The following is a 19,718-nucleotide window of genomic DNA, read 5'->3' as shown; positions in this document are numbered from 1 at the left end:
TTCTTGAAATGAAACATATAATTGAATAGTGGCTTCTTCTCATCATTATCTTTCTTTTTTGCAGGGCAATGAGGGTTAAGTGACTTGCCTAGGGTCATACAGCTAGTATTTATTAATAAGTGAATATGAGAGGCATTTTCAAAGAAAGAATTGACAGGGTTTGGTGACTAGATCCAGAAAATGAAGAGAGATTAGTCAAAGATAGTTCCTGTTTTGAGCTGGAGTAACTGGGAGAACAGCAATGCCATTTATAGGAAAGACAACTTGAAATAGTGAGCTGTTTTGTAAAAGTAGGTGATGAACTCAATTTTGACCATATTGAGTTATAAGATTCATGAAACCTGAGAATTGGAAAGGACCTTAGAAATCTTTTAATCCAACTCTCTGGTTTTGCAGACTTAAAATGTAGTATTTGAGGCTGAATGAGTTGCCTAAAGTAATATAGTTGATAGGTAGCAAAGCCAGGACTAAAATATAGGCCTCCTGAATTCGATGTAATCCAGTGTTCTTTTCACTACACCAGAATGGAGGAAAATCATGCAATGCTTTTCATATTTTCTAGGACAGGTGGAAAGGTAAGTCAAAGGATCAGCCAACTCTTTGCCACTGGCTATATAAGTTAACACTCATTCCTTCTGTCTCTTTTCCCCTTGTTTCTTTCACCTTCTTTAAATTTCATGATCTAGAGCTACAGGGACCTCAACCCCAAGTTAGTTGTCAGTGATCTCTTGTAACTTCTCTGCTATGGAGAAGGTTTTTTCCCCAAGGTAACCAATTAATCACAAGCTGCTGATGCCTCAGACTAGAAAGCTGGTGACTTGGTCCCCAGGCCCCAGCAAAAGAAGCTCTGGACAGTGCACACCACACCCCAGGAGCAGAACTCAACCTTAAAAAACACAAAAGAGGCTAAAATAAAAATTTAAATATGAGTAAGAAACAAAAAAGAATCCTCACCATTGACAGTTACTAAGGTGACAGGGAGGATCAAAACATAAACTCAGAGGAAGACAACAATGATAAAGCACCTACATATGAAGCCTTAAAGGGAAAAAAGAATTGATCTTGAGACAAAAAAAAAAAAAACCCTGGAAGACCTCAAAAAGGATTTTATAAACCAAATAGGAGAAGTAGAAGAAAAATTGGGAAAATAAATGAGAGTTATGCAAGAGAAAATCAATAGCTTTGAAAAAGAAAATAGTGCCTTAAAAATACAATTGGATAATTGGAAAAGGAGGTGCAAAAGCTGACTGGTGAAAATAATTCCTGAAGAATCAGAATTGGGAAGATGGAAGCTAATGACTCAATGAGACAACAGGAATAAGTAAAGCAGAATCAAAAGAATATAAAAAGAAGAAAATGTAAAATACCTCTTCAGAAAAACAACAGACCTGGAAAATAGATTCAGGAGGGACAATATAAGAATAATCAGACTACCCAAGGACCATGATCAAAAAAGTGCCTACATAGCATATTCCAGGACATTATCAGGGAGAACTGCCCCAATGTCATATAACCAGAGGAAAAAGTAGTAAATGAAAGAATCTACCAATCACCTCCTGAATGAGACTCCAAAAGGAAAACTCCTTTTACTTCCCTATAGGGTAGAGATAAAATTCTATTTCCAATTGAGTGGGTATGTTATTCCCTCTTTGAGCCAAATCAGATGATTTTGTGCCTCTTCATGTGATGTGATTTACCCCATTCTGCCTTCCCTTTCCTCTTCTGTCAGTATAATTCTTTTTCTTACCCCTTAAGAAAACTATAGAATTAATAAATAAAATTAAGAGCTGTTTCTAAGAAGAAAACAATAAAATAAATAAACCTTTGGTTAATTTGATTTTTGAAAAAGAAAAAAGAAAACCAAATCACCAGCATCAAAAATGAAAAGGGTGAACTCACCACCAAACAAAGAGGAAATTAAAGCAATAATTAGGAGCTGTTTTGCCCCACTATATGCCAATAAATTTGTCGATATAAATGAAATGGACAAATATTTACAAAAATATAAACTGCCCAGATTAACAGAAGAGGGAATAAAATCCTTAATTAAGCCCATTTTAGAAAAACAAATTGAACAAGCCATCAATGGACTCTCTAAGAAAAAATCTCCAGGGCCAGATGGATTTGCAAGCGAATTCTACCAAACATTTAAAGAACAATTAATTCCAATACTATACAAACTATTGGGGGAAAATAGTTGAAAATGGAATCTTACCAAATTCCTTTTAAGAGACAAATATGGTGCAGATACCTAAACCAGGAAAAGCAAAAAACAGAAAAAGAAATTATAAACCAATCTCCCTAATGAATATTGATGCAAAAATTCTAAATAGATTATTAGCAAAGAGATTACAGCAATTTATCAACAGGATAATACACTGTGACCAGGTGGGATTTATACCAGGAATGCAGGGCTGGTTCAATATTAGGAAAATTATCAACATAGTTGACTGCATCAATAACAAAACTACCCAAAATCATATGATTATCTCAATAGATGCTGAGAAATCTTTTGACAAAATACAGCTCCTGTCCTAGAACCGCGTGTGTAGCAGCAAGATGGGAAAGTGCCACGGACTGCACACAGCCCAGAAGCTACGCAGCCACTGGGGGGACCAGAAGTGGCACTACAAGCAATACAAGAAGGCGCACCTGAGCACGGTGCTCAAGGCCAACCTCTTCGGGGGTGCTTTGCACTCCTGGAAAAAGTGGGTGTGGAGGCTAAGCAGCCCAATTCTGCCATCAGGAAGTGTGTGAGAGTCCAGCTGATCAAAAACGACAAGAAAATCACCACCTTTGTTCCAAATGATGGCTGTTTGAACTTTATTGAGGAAAATGATGAAGTGTTAGTGACTGGCTTTGGTGGAATGGGCTATGCTGTTGGTGATATTCCTGGAGTTCAATTCAAAGTTGTCAAAGTAGCCAGTGTTTCTCTTCTGGCTTTGTACAAAGGCAAGAGAGACCAAGATCATAAAGTGATTTGTACAATAAATTTTTTTCATTAAAAAAAAATACAGCTCCTGTTCCTATTAAAAACACTGGAGAGGGGCAGCTAGGTGGCATAGTGGATAGAGCACCGGCCCTGGAGTCAGGAGGACCTGAGTTCAAATCCGGCCTCAACACTTACTAGCTGTGTGCCCCTGGGCATGTCACTTAACCCCAATTGCCTTACCAAAAAAAAAAAAAACCCACTGGAGAGCATAGAAATAAATGGAGCTTTCCTTAAGATGATAAACAGTATCTACCATAAACCATCAGCAAGTATTATATGCAGTGGAGCCAAGTTAGAGGCATTCTCAATAAGATCAGGGGTGAAACAATGATGCCCATTATCACCACTATTTTTTTCACTCCTTGCAGATGATATGATGATATACTTGGAGAATCCTAAAAAAATCAACTAAAAAACTACCTGAAACAATTGACAACTTTAGCAAAATTGCAGGATATAAAGTAAACCCACTGGTAGATGGCAAAGATATTGTTTTATATACATATTAACAAAGGCAGGATTATATCATATAGTAATTCCTTGAATGAACGGAGAACATTTAACTCAAAGAAGACAAGACTTAGGATGAACACAATAACTATCCTCAAATATTTAAAGTGCCATGATGGAGTACAGGAATGGAAATTGTTCTCTTTGGTCCTAGAACTAAAAGGATACAAGTGAACAATACAGAGAAGTATTTTTTTCTCTTAGTGGAAAGGGCACTGGGCTTGGAGACAGAGGAAATGGGGTTCAAATTGCACCTGACATTTACTATATGACCATGAGTGAGTACCCTGAGCCTCAGTTTTCCTCATCTATAAAATGATGAAGGAACTATATCATGAAGCTATTGTGAGGATGAAATGAGATAATGCATATAATATAATTTTTTAAAAATAAAATAAAATAAACCCACATAAATCATCAGCATTTCTATATATGATGAACAAAGTCCAGCAGCAAGAGATAGAAAGAGAAATTCCATTTAAAATAACTGTAGACAATATAAAATACTTGGGAGTCTAGGCAAACCCAGGAACTCTATGAACACAATTACAAAACACTTTTCACACAAATAAATTCAGATCTAAACAAATGGAAAATATAAATTGCTCATGGGTAGACCATGCTAATATAATAAAAATGACAATTCTTTCTAAATTAATTTACTTATTCAGTGCCATGCCAACTAAACTACCAAAAAATTATTTCATAGAACTAGAAAAAATAATAAAATTCATCTGGAAGAACAAAAGGTTAAGAATATCAAGGGAATTCATGAAAAAAATGCAAAGGAAGGTGGCCTAGCTATACCAGATCTAAAACTATATTGTAAAGCGCAATAATCAGAACTATTTGGTATTGGCTAAGAAATAGAGAGGTGAATCAGTGGAATAGGTTAAGCACACAAAACACAGCAATAAATGAATCTCCTGTTTGATAAATCCAAAGACTCCAGCTTCTGGGAATAAGAAATCACTATTTGAGAAAAACTGCTGGGAAAACTGAAAAACAGTATGGCAGAAACTAGGCATAGACTAATACACCATGCACCAAAGTAAAGTCAAAATGGGTACATGATTTAGACATAAAGGGTGATACCATACGCAAATTAGAAAAGGAAGGAATAGTTTACTTGTCAGATCTATGGAGAATAGAAGAATTTATGACCAAAGATGAGATAGAGAACATTATGAAATGCAGAGTGGATCATTTTGGCTACATTAAATTAAAAAGGCTTTACACAAACAAAACCAATGCAAACAAATTTAGAAGGAAAGCAGAAAGCTAGGAAACAATTTTTATAGACAGTGCTTCTGATAAAGGCCTCATATCTAAAATATATACAGAACTGAATCAAATATATAAGAATACAAGTCATTCCCCAATTGAGAAATGGTCAAAGGATATGAACAGGCAGTTTTCAGATAAAGAAATTAAAGCTTCCTACAGCCATATGAAAAAATGTTTTCAATCACTACTGCTTAGAGAAATGCAAATTAAAACTACTCTGAGGTACCACCTCACACCTATCCAATTGGCTAATATGGCAAAAAAGGAAAATGAAAAATATTGGAGAAGATGTGGGAAAATTGGAACACTAAAGCACTGTTGGTGAAGCTGTGAACTGATCCAACCATTTTGGAGAACAATTTGGAACCATAGCCAAAAGGCTATAAAATTGTGCATTCCCTTTGACCCAGCAATACCACTACTAGGTCTACATCCCAAAAAGAAAATAAAAAAGGGGAAAAGAGTCACCTGTACAAAAATATTTATAGCTGCTCTTTTTGTGATAGCAAAAAGTTGGAATTGAGGGGATGCCCATCAATTGGGTAATGGCTAAACAAGTTGTGGTATATGATGGTAATGGAACACTCTTATGCTGTAAGAAATGATAAACAGATGGGTTTCAGAAAAATCTGGAAAGACTTACATGCATTAATGCTAAGTAAAATGAGCAGAACCAAGAGAACACTATGTACAGTATCAACAAAATGTGTGTGATAATCGGTTGTGATACTCTTCTCAGCAATACAATGATCCAAGACAATGCCAAAAGATTTACTATGGAAAATGCTCTCCGCATTCAGAAAAGGAACTATGGAGTCTGAATGCAGATTGAAGCATACTATTTTCACCTTTGTTGTTGCTTTTTTGTTATTGTTCTTATTTATGCTTTCTTGCGTTTTTTTCTTTTGTTCTCACTTCTCTTACAACATGATTAATGTGGAAATATGTTTAACATGATTGTAATGTATAACCTATATCAAATTGCTTGCTATCCTTGGGATGGGGGAGGGAAGGGAGCATGAGAGAAAAAGTTGGAACTCAAAAAAATAACTTTACATGTAATTTACATGTATTAAAAAAATTAAGACTTCTCTAAAAAAAAGAAAAAAGGAAATTCTAAATATAAACATCATTATTCAGTCTTTTTTCCACTCAGTTCTCTTTCTTGTCTCTTACATAAAAATGTTGACATACATACACTGACACCTGTGTGTGTATGTGTGTATGTGTGTATGTGTGTGTAGCCTGAAACTTCAGCAAAATATAATTAGGAGAAATGGAGCTAAGCAGCAAGTTAAAATGAAAAAGACCTATGAGATTTAATGAAATAAGAATCATCAGTGTGACTCTTTCTCTCCTCTGGCAATCAATCCCAGACCCCTGAGCAGGAGGGATCAGTGTCATAAATGCTAAGAGCAATGATTCTTAAGCTTTTTTTGTATTATGGACCTTAGAACAGAATAATATTTTTAAATGCATAAAATGCATAGGATTACAAAGGAAGCCAATTCTATTGAAATATAATAATCAAAAAAGATTTAAGTTCATTTTCTTTTTTAAATAAGAGAAAGTACATGAAAAATAAATTTAAAATAAACCCTTAGCAACAACAAAAAAAAAGTTCAAGTACCCCAAGTTAAGAACCCATGGCTTCATGACCTTAGTAAATTCCTTTGATCTCTATGGGCCTCAGTTCTTTCATCTATAAAATTAGCCAGTTTGACTTGAGAATAAGAAGATCCCTTCTGTATCTCACAACTCCTGAGTCTATATGCAGTGTAGAACCCTGCAACCCTGCCCAAGGAGCCACTATCCAAGTTATCAGGATAGGGCAGAAAACAGATGACTCTGAGTATAAACTTATTAACAAAAATGTATTGATGGTAGGAAAAAGAAGTCTTTTATATGTGGTTTTGTGAAGTAGTATAAATGATCATCCCTCCCTCCCCCCAATTCACCTGCTTTGTTAGTTGGGATTTTAGAATCTAAATAGAAGGTATAGAAGGTATTTTAATCAAAGTCTGTCAGATAGATTAAAAAATAAATACATGATTCATTATTTCAGTGAGACAGATGACAGACTTATTTACTCATCTGTCTAATGCTGAAACTTTGAATAGATAGTACATAAACAGGAACGCTTTATTGAGAAACTGGGCAGCTATTAATTAATCAGAGAAGTTATAACATAAAATTGTGTATATATGTAACAGGAACATGTTCATCATCCTCTCTACCTTCCCGACTTTTCCAAGTCTTCTGGGAATTATAACTCCAACCCTCTGGGACATTCTTGTTCTCTATAGGACCAAGGACTAGGCAATACAGCAATTAGTTTGGTTTTGATGGCCTCCCTTTCTTGGGGGAGTAAATGTCCTCTTACCTTTTGTGAATTGGAAGATAGATAAAGAGGACTTGTTTCTTTTTAAGAACCACCTGTGGGTGCAGCTAGGTGGCACAGTGGATAAAGCACTGGCCCTGGATTCAGGAAGACCTGAGTTCAAATTCTTCAGCCTCAGACACTTGACACTTACTACTAGCTGTGTGACCCTGGGCAAGTCACTTAACCCTCATTGCCCCGAAAAAAAAACAAAACACCTGCAACAAAGTCTGAATCTCTTCCACTAGCAAGCCCTTCTTCCCTAGGAGTGAATCTGGACAACCACAACAAAACAAACAAGTACGGGCATTAAAGTTGTCTTCTCTTATCCATTCTTTCATTCATGCATGCATTCATTTATTCGAGAAGAATTTTTTGAGCACCTATGGTCATAGTACCAAGGTTGATGCTGAGGAGGTATACACAAGAAATTACAAAAATACAATCCTTATTTTCTAGAAATACATGGAGAGAGAAGACAAGCCATTTATCCATTCATTTGACAAACACTTATTAAGTGCCTAATATGTGTTATGCATTATGTTAACCACTGGTAGGAGCTGGGGGACATGAAGAAGGACAACGTGGATATAGAGGAAGAAACAATATTAAAAAATAAATAAGGGGGCAGCTAGGTGGCACAGTGGATACAGCACCGGCCCTGGAGTCAGGAGTACCTGAGTTCAAATCCAGCCTCAGACACTTAATACTTACTAGCTGTGTGACCCTGGGCAAGTCACTTAACCCCAATTGCCTCACTAAAAAAATATAGATAGATAGATAGATAAATAAATAAACAAACAAATAAATAAATAAATAAGATGCAGTCTTTGACTTAAATAAACTTACAATTAAGTGGGATAAGATTACACAAGTAAACATAATGTGCATTACGGTATAAAGAATTCTTAAAAGCAAAAGAAAATGCTTTAGAACATATGAAAAGGTTATATAATGATACAGAGTCATAGAGGCTTGATTCTCCCAGGACAAGCAAGTAGATCAGATTCAGGGCAATTAAGAGGTATGTGGTGAACATAAATAAGTTGTAGCATTTTGGCAATGATGACTTAGATATAAGAAACAGCATAAAGGATCTCATCTAAGATATATATAACCAAACATCAAGTCATGGGAGCTATGGATAGTAAATAGTTATTTATTTATTTATTTAAAGTTTTGAGTTCCAGATTTTATCCCTCTCTCATTCCATCCCTCCTTCCCCTTCCCCTCCCTGAGGTGGTAAGCAATCAGATATAGGTTATACATGTGCAATTAATGGATAATCAATAGATTGACAGCATGGGTACTGCACTCTTCCCTATACAATATCTAAAAAAAATTTCAGAGGAAGCCCCTCCTGCCCACCCACTTTGTAAATTGGGTAAGTCCTTTGTGGAAGAATTCTGGAAGGACCTGAGCCAGCAAAATAGTGGCATGTGGAGAGTGGATAGAGATCTGATCTCATAATCTAGAAGACTGGATTCAAATTTTACCTCTGACTGACTGGACAAGTCACTTTATTTCTCACTGTTGCTCACAGGTAATTCTGAAACTATAAATTGTGGAACAGTTGCAAATCTACATTGGGTAGAGAGAGCATCCTCACAGGGAGTTGCCTACAACAAAGGAATTACAGAAATAAACCAAAAAAGCCATAAAAAGAAACAGGAGTGGTCTGAGAGGTATAAAAGGAGCAAAGCTTTTAAAGAAGCCAAGAGAATTAAAAGCATGGGGGTAGAAAGGATAGGTAAAAGGTCAAATGCTGAGGGAAGATCAGGAACAGTCAGGAAGATTAAGAAAAAGTCAATGGATTTGATAATAAAGAGATCCTTATTGATTTTTTTTTTTTGTGGGACAGTGAGGGTTAGTAAGTGACTTGCTCAGGGCCACATAGCTAGTAAGTGTCAAGTGTCTGAGGTCAAATTTGAACTCAGGTCCTCCTGAATCCAGGGCCACTGCTTTATCCACTGCACGACCTAGCTGCCCCAATCATTATTGAATTTTGAGGGAGCAGTTTTAGCAATGGGAAACCAGATTGTAAGTGGTTAAAGGGTAAGCAGGAGCTAAGCAACAGAGGCACCGGATGTTGGCTGCTTTTTGAAGATATTTGGCAGTGAGAGAGTCTATAGTTAGCTCAGTGGGATAAGAAGTATTAATGAAGTTTTTCTTAGAAATGTGACAAGTTTGTAGTAGCACTTTCACTATAGCAAAGAACTGGAAACAAAATGTTTATACATCAAGTGAGGAATGGCTGGGCAAATTGCAATACATGAAATACTCTTGTTCCATAAGATGACAAAAGGCATATATTCAAAGAAACTTGGAAAGACTGGTTTTAACTGATACATAGTTAAATGGATGGAAAACAGGAGAACAGTTCATTCAATTATTACAATATTGTATAGGAAAACAACTTTGAAAGTCTTAAGAACACAAATTAATTCAATGATCAATCACAAGTCTAGAAGACTGATAAGGAAACATGTTTCCCAAATCTTAGTAGAGAGATGATGGACTATAGGGACAGGTTTATAAGACTTACATTTTCAAACATGACCAATGTGTGAATTTATTTTGCTTGATCTTACTTACTTGTTACAAAGGTCTTTCAATTTTTTGGTTGGGAGATAGAGAGATGATAATGATGTAAAAGAAAAAAGAAGAAGAGAAATGAAAGATCATTGATGAAACAATTGAAAATGAACAAAAGAGAGTGGAAAGAAGTTCAAAGGGGGACTCGGAAAGCAGGATAGGGAGGGGCCTACTGTGGTAATTTTAACATATGCTTTAAAAAGCTGTAGGAAATAGAGACACACTGTTCTATATGCAGTCCTCTTTTCTCTGTTCTTTGTATATGAAAATGTACATGTTTGTGGATATTTGTGAACTTCATAATGTCCAGAGATATTTTAAGAGAATTGAGAAGATCTGAACACAGAGGGGTCAGAGAGGGAATCACTAGAACGGAGAAAATTGAAAATTTGTATGAAATGCTTGGAGGAACATGATCCTAGAGGAATGAGGTAGGGAATAGGATCATTAGAACAGCTAGAATAGTTATCTTTAGGCAAGAATGGAGATGCCCTCTTACTCAGAGACAGGAAAGAAGGAAGGAATACCTTAAGAAGTTTTGAGGTTTGAAGGCTCATAAAAGATAACTTTATTTTCCTCAATAATAAAATAGGTGAAGTAATAAGCTATTAGTATGGGGAAGAGAAAGGGGCTGAGTGAAGAGAATTGAAAAGTTCAGGAAGAGTCACTGTGCAAAATGATATAGGAAATTAATACATGTAGGAAAAAGAATTGATAAGAGGCAATAAGAACTCATCAGGAAAAATGAATCATAAATTTGGATGAAATGAACTTGATTTGGGGACTGAGCAGCCCAGGAGCAAGACTAGAAAAGCGGGCAGGAAGGAAGGGAGGGAAGGAGAAAGGAAGGATAGAAGGAAGGAAGGAAGAAAGGAAGGGAGGGAGAGAGGAAGGAAGGGAGGGAGGAAGGAAGGAAGGAAGGAGGATTTATTAAGGGCTTGTTATATGCCAAGCACTGTACTAAGCACTAAGGATACAAATGCAAACAAAAAGATAGTCCCAGCTCTCAAAGAGAAGACATCAGGGTGAGGAGGCTCCAGGCACTGAGGGAAGTTCTAACATGAGACAACATGGCTTGTAAGTCCAGGAGCCAGAAATGAGGCTGGGAAGGGGAAGGTAAGAAATACTCAGAGCTGAAAATTAGTGCAACAAGAATAGCAAGTCAAGGAGAGTGAGGGATTCAAAGGGGGGTGATTGTAGATCAGTTCTCCAGGTATTCTGGGCCCTCTCTGATGAAATTGTTTCCCTTAAGAAGGGAATCTTTACTACCATTCTAACCATAAAGGTTGTTGTTAAGAAGGGAACTTGTTGAAAACAGTAGGGCAGAAACTAGGTATAGACCAATATCTTATACTGTATACCAAGATAAGGTCAAAATGGTATATGATTTAGGCATAAAAAGTTGATAAGATAAACAAATTAGAAGAACAAAAAAATAGTTTACCTGTCAGATCTATGGAGAAGGGAAGAATTTATGACCAAGCAAGAGATAAAGGGCATTACAAGATATAAAATGGATAATTTTGATTATATCAAATATAAAAGGTTTTGCACAAATAAAACCAATACAATCAAAATTAGAAGGAAAGCAGAAAATTAGACAATAATTTTACAGCAAGTGTCTCTCATAAAGGCTTTAGTTCTCAAATATATAAAGAACTGAGTCAAATTTATAAGAATACAAGTCATTCCCTAAATGGTCAAAGGATATGAACAGGCAGTTTTCAGATGAAGAAATTAAAGCTATCTATAGTGATATGGAAAAATGTCCTAAATCACTATTGGTTAGAGAAATGCAAATTAAAACAACTCTGAGGTACCACCTCATACCTATCAAATTGGCTAATATAATAGAAAAGAAAAATGATAAATGTTGGAGGGGATATGGGAATATTGGGACATTAATGCACTGTTGCTAGAGTTGCAGACTGATCCAACCATTCTGGAAAGAAATTTGGAACTCTGCCCAGAGTGCTATAAACTGTGCATACCCTTTGATGTAGCAATACCACTACTAGGTCTATCTCCCAAAGAGATTTTTTAAAGGTGGGGAGGACCTTTTTGTACAAAAATATTTATAGCAGCTCTTTTTGTGGTGGCAAAGAATTGGAAATAAGGGGATGCCCATAAATTGGGGAATGGCTGAACAAGTTGTGGTATATGATTGTAATGGAATACTATTGTACAAGAAATGATGAGCAGAATCATTTCAGAAAAACCTGGAAAGATTTACATGAACAAAATAAAGTGAGCAGAACCAGGAGAGCATCTACACACTAACAGCAATATTGTACAGTGATCAACTATGAATGACTTAGCTATTCTCAGCAGTACAGTCATCCAAGATGATTCCAAAGGATTCATGATGAAAAATGCTATCCACTTCCAGAGAAAGAACTGGTAGAGCCTGAATACAGATCAAAGCATACTATTTTTCACTTTATTTTTTCATTTTTTGTCTGTCTTCTTTCACAATATGACTAATGTGGAAATAGGTTTTGCATGATTGCACATATATAGCATATCAAAATGCTTACCATCTCAGGGAGGGAGGAGGAAATGGAAGGAGGAAGAGAATTTGTAACTCAAAATTTTAAAAAATGAATGTTAAAAACTGTCTTTACTTGGAATTGGGAAAATGTTATTTTTTTTTTAAAGAAGGGAACTTGATGGCTCAGGGAATATTTCTTATTCTCCAGTTTTCAGAGGAGTATTTACCATCCCACCTACTCCTTCTCTTACCTCTGCCCCAACACACACATACACACACACACATATACATATATATGCATATCTATCTATCTATCTATCTATATATATATATATATATATTCACTCCCCGCCTCCCCCCAGTCCCTGGCATAATGCTGGTCAGCCATATATGCATATGACACATTCATGAATTAAAGAATGGATGATCAGTTGGAAATTTTTTAAAATCCTTTTATTTTTAGGAACATTCTGAGGCTACTAAAACCTGGATAACAGGGAAATTTACTGAACTCCGGTTATTACTTGATGAAGAGGAAGTGACTGCAAATAAATTCATTGACAGAAACACCCAACAGGCATTTAGAACATATGACGAGCAAGTGGAATTGTGTCAAGAACGAATTAACAGCATAAACAACCTTTCCAGGAAGATACAAAGAATACACCAACAGCACGATCCTATTCAGTTGCTACAGGTAACAAGAGATTTGTAACACTTAAGTCATCAACCACTAATCTTAGTTTATCATGATTAGTGTTTTTATTTATGTGGAATTTGAAGCACTTTGAGAACCTTATCTTTTTTGGTTTTTTCTTCTCAGTTCATGTGTTGGTTCACACTAGTTCATTTACAGATTCTGTACCACAGTGAGAAAATGGGGTTGCTTGGGATACAGCATAAGACTTCATTTACAATGGATAGTATTATTTGTTGAGGAAGCTTGGATTGCTCCAGACATTATAAAAAGACAGAATTCCTTTTCACCTTGTTCTTGTCCAGTCTTTTTGGTTTTCCCTATTCTTCATGAACCCATGGGCTTCTGTCTATGAGGTTTTCTTAGCAAAGATACCAAAGTGATTTGTCATTTCCTTCTCTAGTGGCAGAGGTTAAGTGACTTGCCCAAGGTCACACAGCAAGGAAGTTTCTGAAGCTGGATTTGGACTCAGGTCTTCCTGACTTTAACTCTAGCACTCTAACAACTGCACCAGCTCCCTCCCCCCTTGCTTTTCACCTACTGGAGTGAATTTAGGAAAACATAAGATACATATTTCAGGGGCAGAACAGGAAAGTAACATTTAATCTACCCATATAGATAAGCATATACCCTACATAGTTTATCTTAAAAGTAGCCAGACAATCTAAAACTTAATCAATCAATGGGCTATGAATATTTGTTAAAAGCATGAATACCTACTTACATTTCCCCTCTTTTCTGACCTTATTGCTATGTGTGTCCTCACAAAAGTAGAATTTCTAGAGAATTGTTCTAAATGTACCTTTATTTGAATCCATCAGCCTCCTTTCATCCAAATGGTGGTGGGTACAGCATGATAGAATCACTTTCAATTATACCTGTAGTAATAGAGAGAAGGGTGATGGAAAGACCTCGTATACTTGTTACCTGTCTATACCTCCAGGGTCTGATTTCTCAGACCTACAGGTTTCCAGTGATTGTAGTAACTTCATCTAGGGGTGATCAAAACCAGAGGTTAAAAACTGGTTCAATGTAGGCAAAATCACATTCACTTTCAATACTACAAACGTTTATTGCCTGCTATGTAGCCAAACTAATATTCAATTCAATAAACATAGTATCACTTGCTATATGTAGTGAAGGAAAGCTATGTGGCACAGTAGATAGAGTACCAAGCCTGGAGTCACGAAGACTCATCTTCCTGAGTTCAAATTCGGCCTCAGATACTTACTAGCTGTGTGACCCTGGGCAAGTCACTTAACCCTGTTTGCCTCACTTTCCTCATCTGTAAAATGAGCTGGAGAAGTAAATAGCAAACCATTCCAGTATCTTTGCCAAGAAAATCCCACAGAGTTGGACATGACTGAAACAATAACAATCATCCTTAATTATTTCTTTCTAGTTCTCTTGAGAAAAAATGGTCTCTGTTTCTTAATGGTTTCTAGAAAAATTTATCTAAAGTACCTTGATACAGCCAGAGGGACAGAAGAGAGAAGAAATACAAATATCAGGGTATAGTGGACATAAAACTGGCCTCAAAGCTAGTAAGACCTGGGTTTAAGTTCCTCCTCTGGTACATACTGGCTGTGTGACTCTGGGCAAATTGTTTAAACTCTCAGTGCCCTAGGCAACTGGGATTAAAAATTGCGGAGAAGGTTTTGATTTGCAGTGGTGATTTTTTTGGGATAGGGAACTCTGGGAAAGGATACTCCCTTTACAAATGTAAATCAGCAACTGATCTGCCACTTAGATTAGAACTTGGTTCTTCCAGACTCCACTTCCAGCATTCTGTCCATTGCAACACTTCCTTGTTCAGTAGAAAGATGTAAATCCATCCAATACTACTTCTACAAATCAAGAATACAATTCTTAACAGAAATTCTAAAAATGAGAGGCACGAGGTATAAAGAGTTGACTTCATAATCAGGAATACCTGGGTTTAAGTCCTGCCTCTGACACTGATTGTATGACCTTAGGCAGGTCACTTAACTAGTTGTTGTCCCAGTCAATTCTTCTATAAGACTGTCAGTTGCAGAATGGATGACTCCAGTGACCTCAATAGCAGGAGCTTCCTCACAAAGTTCCCAACAGCAATTAAATCACTAGTCAAGACAACAAAAATACCCTAAAACCCTAAAGACACAAGACAGGTAAGTAAGAATTCTTGTAAATGAGATGGAATTATATTGTTGATCCTGTAGCCAGTTGGACATTATTTAACATGAGACCTTGTAGGCTTCTCAGCTACAAACCAAATAAAGAGACAGATAAACAGAAAACAAAAACAGAAAAGAAGAGATAGGTGTGCTGTAACTTTATCTTCTGTCCCCCAGGAAGAAAAATCAAAGAGAGAACACAGAAGACATATGGGTCCTTAAATCTTTTCTGCTATTTTTAGTTTACTTGGGTCACATTCTGTAAAATTAACTTTCTCCTCATTAAGAGTCTTGATAGCATGTTACCTCAGCCCCACCAAGGGTTGGAAAAAAATAACCTTTCTATAACCTAGGTCTATGCCGGATTCTAGACAAATGGGGGGAAAGTTTTTATTCTTTTTAAGGGTTAAATTATTTTTTAATCAAAGAGCTCCAACCATATTTTTTAAAGCTTCAATCCAGTCAATGCTTCCCACTTTCCCTAGCCTTGGTATTCTGGCTGAAGCTAAGATGTCTTTAATTATATGATGACTTCTTCCATGAGGCTCCTTGTTGGTTATATGCTATGTTATACTCATACCCACCATGTACTTTTTTCATTATCCTTTGATTGAACCGCAGCTTTAATTCTTTGGATACTGTAGTATTTTATAGCCATATAAGATCACCAGAAGATTACTGATATTAAAAAGATTTTGTTTCAGGGAGAAGCTTGGGGTCATTCAAAGTTATTGCATTATATCCTAAGGGTAATCCTGCCCACTTTGCTCTTCAGATCTGAGCCTTGTTCATTGTTTGTCCACAGTGTCTATCCAAGATGTATGTACTGATGGACCAGCTTGATAGCTTGTCCATTCATCCAGTCATTCTTCATGCACTTGGGTTTTCCTGTGTGAATAATTAAGCTGAACTGTCTTGAATGATTATGCATCTCTTTTAGGAGACCCTTCAATGTTCAAGGGCTTGATTCAATAAACGTATCATAGGATCATAGATTTAGAGCTAGAAAGGGACCTTCATCTCCAACATGGAATTATCTATAGGACCTCGACATCATTAGGAAATCCTTCTAACATCCCAACAGTGTCCTTCCTTTAAAAAAGGTACCTTTGTACACAGTAGCAACAACGTGTGTTGATCAACTGTGATAGACTTGACTCTTCTCAGCAATACAATGGTCCAAGATAATTCCAAAGGACTCATGATGGCAAATGCTCTCCAAATCCAGAAAAAAAAAAAAAGAACTGTGGAATCTGGATGCAGATTGAACCATACTCTACTTTTTTTTGTTTTTCTTTTTTAAAGTTTTTCCCTTTTGCTCTGGTTCTTCTTTCACAGCATGCCTAATGCAGAATTATGTTTGAAATGATTGTATATATATAATATATATATATGTATGTATATATTATATATACATATACATATATATATATATATATATAACCTAAGAAAATAATTTAAAAAAATAAAATTTTAAAAGAAACCTTTGAGGGTCATCTCACTGGGCCTCTCATTTTACACAGGAATCTTCCTTAGCACCAACACTCTCAAGTAAGCATCCACCCTCTGCTTGAACAATTCAATAGGGAGTTTGCTGGAATTCGCAGGCTGAGGCAGCGACTCCATTTAACATTCCTGAGACCGGTAGGTGGACCCGGTCTGGTCATTGCCGACTTCATAGGGACCTCGCTCCTTTCGGCTGGAAGAGGCCCGACCACAATCGTCGGGCTTTCCTCGGGCGCGGAAGCACGTACTGCAGGGCTGACCTCTCCGAGCGCCCAACCGCCTCACCTGCCCCCGCCGCCCTGGTCGGCCCTACCGCGCGGCTTCTTCTCCGCCTCTGCATCGTGGCTCCGTTGAGGAAGGCCTCTAGCCGAACGACCAAGAAGAACGCGGAGCGGGGGAGAAAGCTAGATTCCTTCCTCAAGGATTTTGACGGTGAAGTACAAATTAGATCGAAGCAAATGCAGTCAGATTCCCAGAACCTCATCAAAGAAGTCGACAATCTTTACAACATTGAAATCCTCCGGGTTCCCAAGGCTCTTAGATGAATTGGCTTAACTATTTTGCCCTAGGAAGAAGCAAACAGGCCCTGGAAAAGGCAGCAACAGCTTACCTGGATATCAGAGATAAATAAGCTGACAGCTGAAGCTATTCAGACACCCTTGAAAGCCGTCCAAGCAAAGAAAGCAGCAAAAGTGGCTGAGATGATTAGAGAAGAAGAAGAAATTGAAAATATTAATCTTCAGACTACAAAGGCAAAGAAGTGTCCAACAACCAAGAAGAAGACTCAGTCCATTCGAGCAAATGGCAGGAACAAAAAGTCAAACCAAAATAGTCTTCTTACTCCAGCCATGGGCAGATCAGATTTCTCCATATTAGGACCAGCTCCAGGCATGACACCCAGGTTTGATTCCAGTATCTTCAAGACCCCAGGCCTATGCACCCCCAGCCAGAGAATGGATTTACAACATCTCTGTGAACGGCAGCCCCTTGGCTGATAGCAATGAGGTCTTCCTCACTGTGCCAGTCGGTGGAGGAGAGAGCATGCACTTATTGGCCAGTGATTTACAAAAGATGGATCTGAAAAAAAAAAAAAAGATGGATCTGGCACATCTGGATCCAGAGGCCTTGGGAAACATTAAGAACTTATCTAATAGACTTGCTCAGATTTGTAGTAGCTTACAGACCCAAAAGTGAAGCAGCTGACATTCGTCAAGAAGCCGGAGCCAGTCATGATGGGACTTAACGTGTGCAACTTTGCCATCTCCAAAGGATCTCTTCAGGCTTTGTTCATTTGGGTACACAGTTTTTGTAAAGGGATTGACTGACCTTTTGACTGGTGCAATAGTTGAGATCATAGCAATACACGTGCCTTCTTATCCCCCTTCTACTAAAACCCTCAGGGTAAAACGTTAAGGAACACTGCTATGGCCACAGCCTCTCTCCACCTGCCAAGGCAGCTGGGCAACCTCTAGTACTTCTTCCCCAGTAGAGGCTATTGCAGCAATGGGATCCATAAAGCCATATTGCTACTCCTCCTCACTAAGTCCTATATCCTGCTGTGGCCCAACATCCAGACTCCAGGGATCTCTCAAAGACTTTTCCTTGCTCTCCCTTTCCCTCAGGCATTACCCATGTGCCCCACACTGGGGCTGAGCAGCTAAACCTTGCAGTGGAAGCCAGTATGACAAGAATGGTGGCATCACTTGACTGTTGGGGAGCCCTCTGGCTTGCCTCAAACTGGTTCCACTATTTTTTTCGTTTTGGGGGCCTTAGAGCAGTGGTACCATGTGCCACAAGAACAGGGCTTTGGCTGGATGAGAAATCACAGCAGCTGCATCTTCCTAACGACCACTGCAACAGTAGCCCTTGTGTCTGTCCCCTCTTCCTCCTCTCTGCTGACCATGTTTTGGGAGTTCTTTGTTTATACCTATCCTTGAATAAGTTTTAATGGTCACAAAAAATAGGGGGGTTGCTGTCTCAAAAGGTCAGTCATGGGCAGCTGGGTGGCACAGTGAATAAAGCACTGGCCCTGGATTCGGGAGGACGTGAGTTCAAATCTGGCTTCAGACACATGACACTAGCTGTGTGACCCTGGGCAAATCACTTAACCTTCATTGCCCTGAAGAAAAAAAAAAAAAGGTCAGTCATGCCATTTGGGGACAGCCATTAGTCTTTATATTGAGCCAAAATTAGTCCTCATCCCTTATGGGGATAAGCAGAGTATCTCTAATTCCTTTCCTATGGGACAGCCTCTAAGATAGTTGAAGATAGCCATTTGAAAACCTTTTCTTGTCTTCTCCAGGACAAATTTACTCAGTTCTCTCAGATGTTCCTTATATGTCATACATTTTATCCATAGGTAGATGTAGACATGGAGTAGAGAGTTGTAGAGTTGGATATATCATATATAACAACACATTCTATCCAGTTTTATGTTTTAAATTGTTGTCATCCCTTTTCCATCAGACTGAAAGACTGGGTATGGTATGTTATCATTCTTAGTACCTAGCATAGTGAATTGGAGATGCTTAACTGCTATTTGTTGGCCACGGCATGGCTTTGACTATTCTGAAGCCTCTTCTCTGGATATATTCTAGTTCATTTGGTGGTTCTTTTATCATGTTGTGTCACAATCTAAATGCAATATTACTGATGGGGTTTGTCCAGGTCAAAATAGGCTTCCTTTCTTCAAGCTTCCAGAAAGTGTATAGTTGCAGGTAGATTGTATACTATATTAATACATCTTATTTTCTCATTTGTTATTTTTTTCCCCTTCGAGTTATCATTTTGTTAAGCAGCATGCTGTGCTGGGAAGGGAGCTGGCCTTGAGGTCAGAAGAGCTGGCTGTGTGACCCTGGGCAATTTATTTCATTTCTCTAAGCCTCAGTTCCCTCATCTATGAAATGGGGATAATATTACTAGCAATTTCTTATAGGGTTGCTATAAGTGTTTCATAAACTTTAAAATTTGAGCTCCTGACTAGATTTTTTCAAGTAAAAATTAACCAATTTTATTATATTAAAAACATAATAAATAGAAATGACAGCATAATATAGTTTTATAAATATTATATTATAAATGTAAATATATAAATAACAATATAC

The 19,718-nt window shown here is 37.4% G+C and overlaps 2 protein-coding genes across 2 annotated transcripts in view; both read left to right on the top strand.

Annotated features, from left to right (window-relative positions):
- Nucleotides 1–19,718, top strand: part of TRIM14 (tripartite motif containing 14) — a 50,736-nt gene that overhangs the window by 16,156 nt on the left and 14,862 nt on the right. Inside the window, exon 3 of the mRNA XM_043983199.1 lies at nucleotides 12,719–12,952. Coding sequence (XP_043839134.1) covers nucleotides 12,719–12,952 — 234 coding nt within the window. The remainder of the gene's footprint in view (nucleotides 1–12,718; nucleotides 12,953–19,718) is intronic.
- On the top strand, nucleotides 15,926–17,808 carry LOC122735554 (borealin-like). The gene is given in 5 exon segments (XM_043977571.1): nucleotides 15,926–16,000; nucleotides 16,695–17,151; nucleotides 17,154–17,232; nucleotides 17,234–17,557; nucleotides 17,559–17,808. Coding segments are annotated over 5 exon segments (1,185 nt in total).

The sequence above is a fragment of the Dromiciops gliroides genome, chromosome 1 (genome assembly GCF_019393635.1).
Source record: "Dromiciops gliroides isolate mDroGli1 chromosome 1, mDroGli1.pri, whole genome shotgun sequence".
Classification (NCBI taxonomy): Eukaryota; Metazoa; Chordata; class Mammalia; order Microbiotheria; family Microbiotheriidae; genus Dromiciops; species Dromiciops gliroides.
Note: the sequence above shows the minus strand (reverse complement) of the source record. Positions and strands in the feature narration are given on the sequence as shown.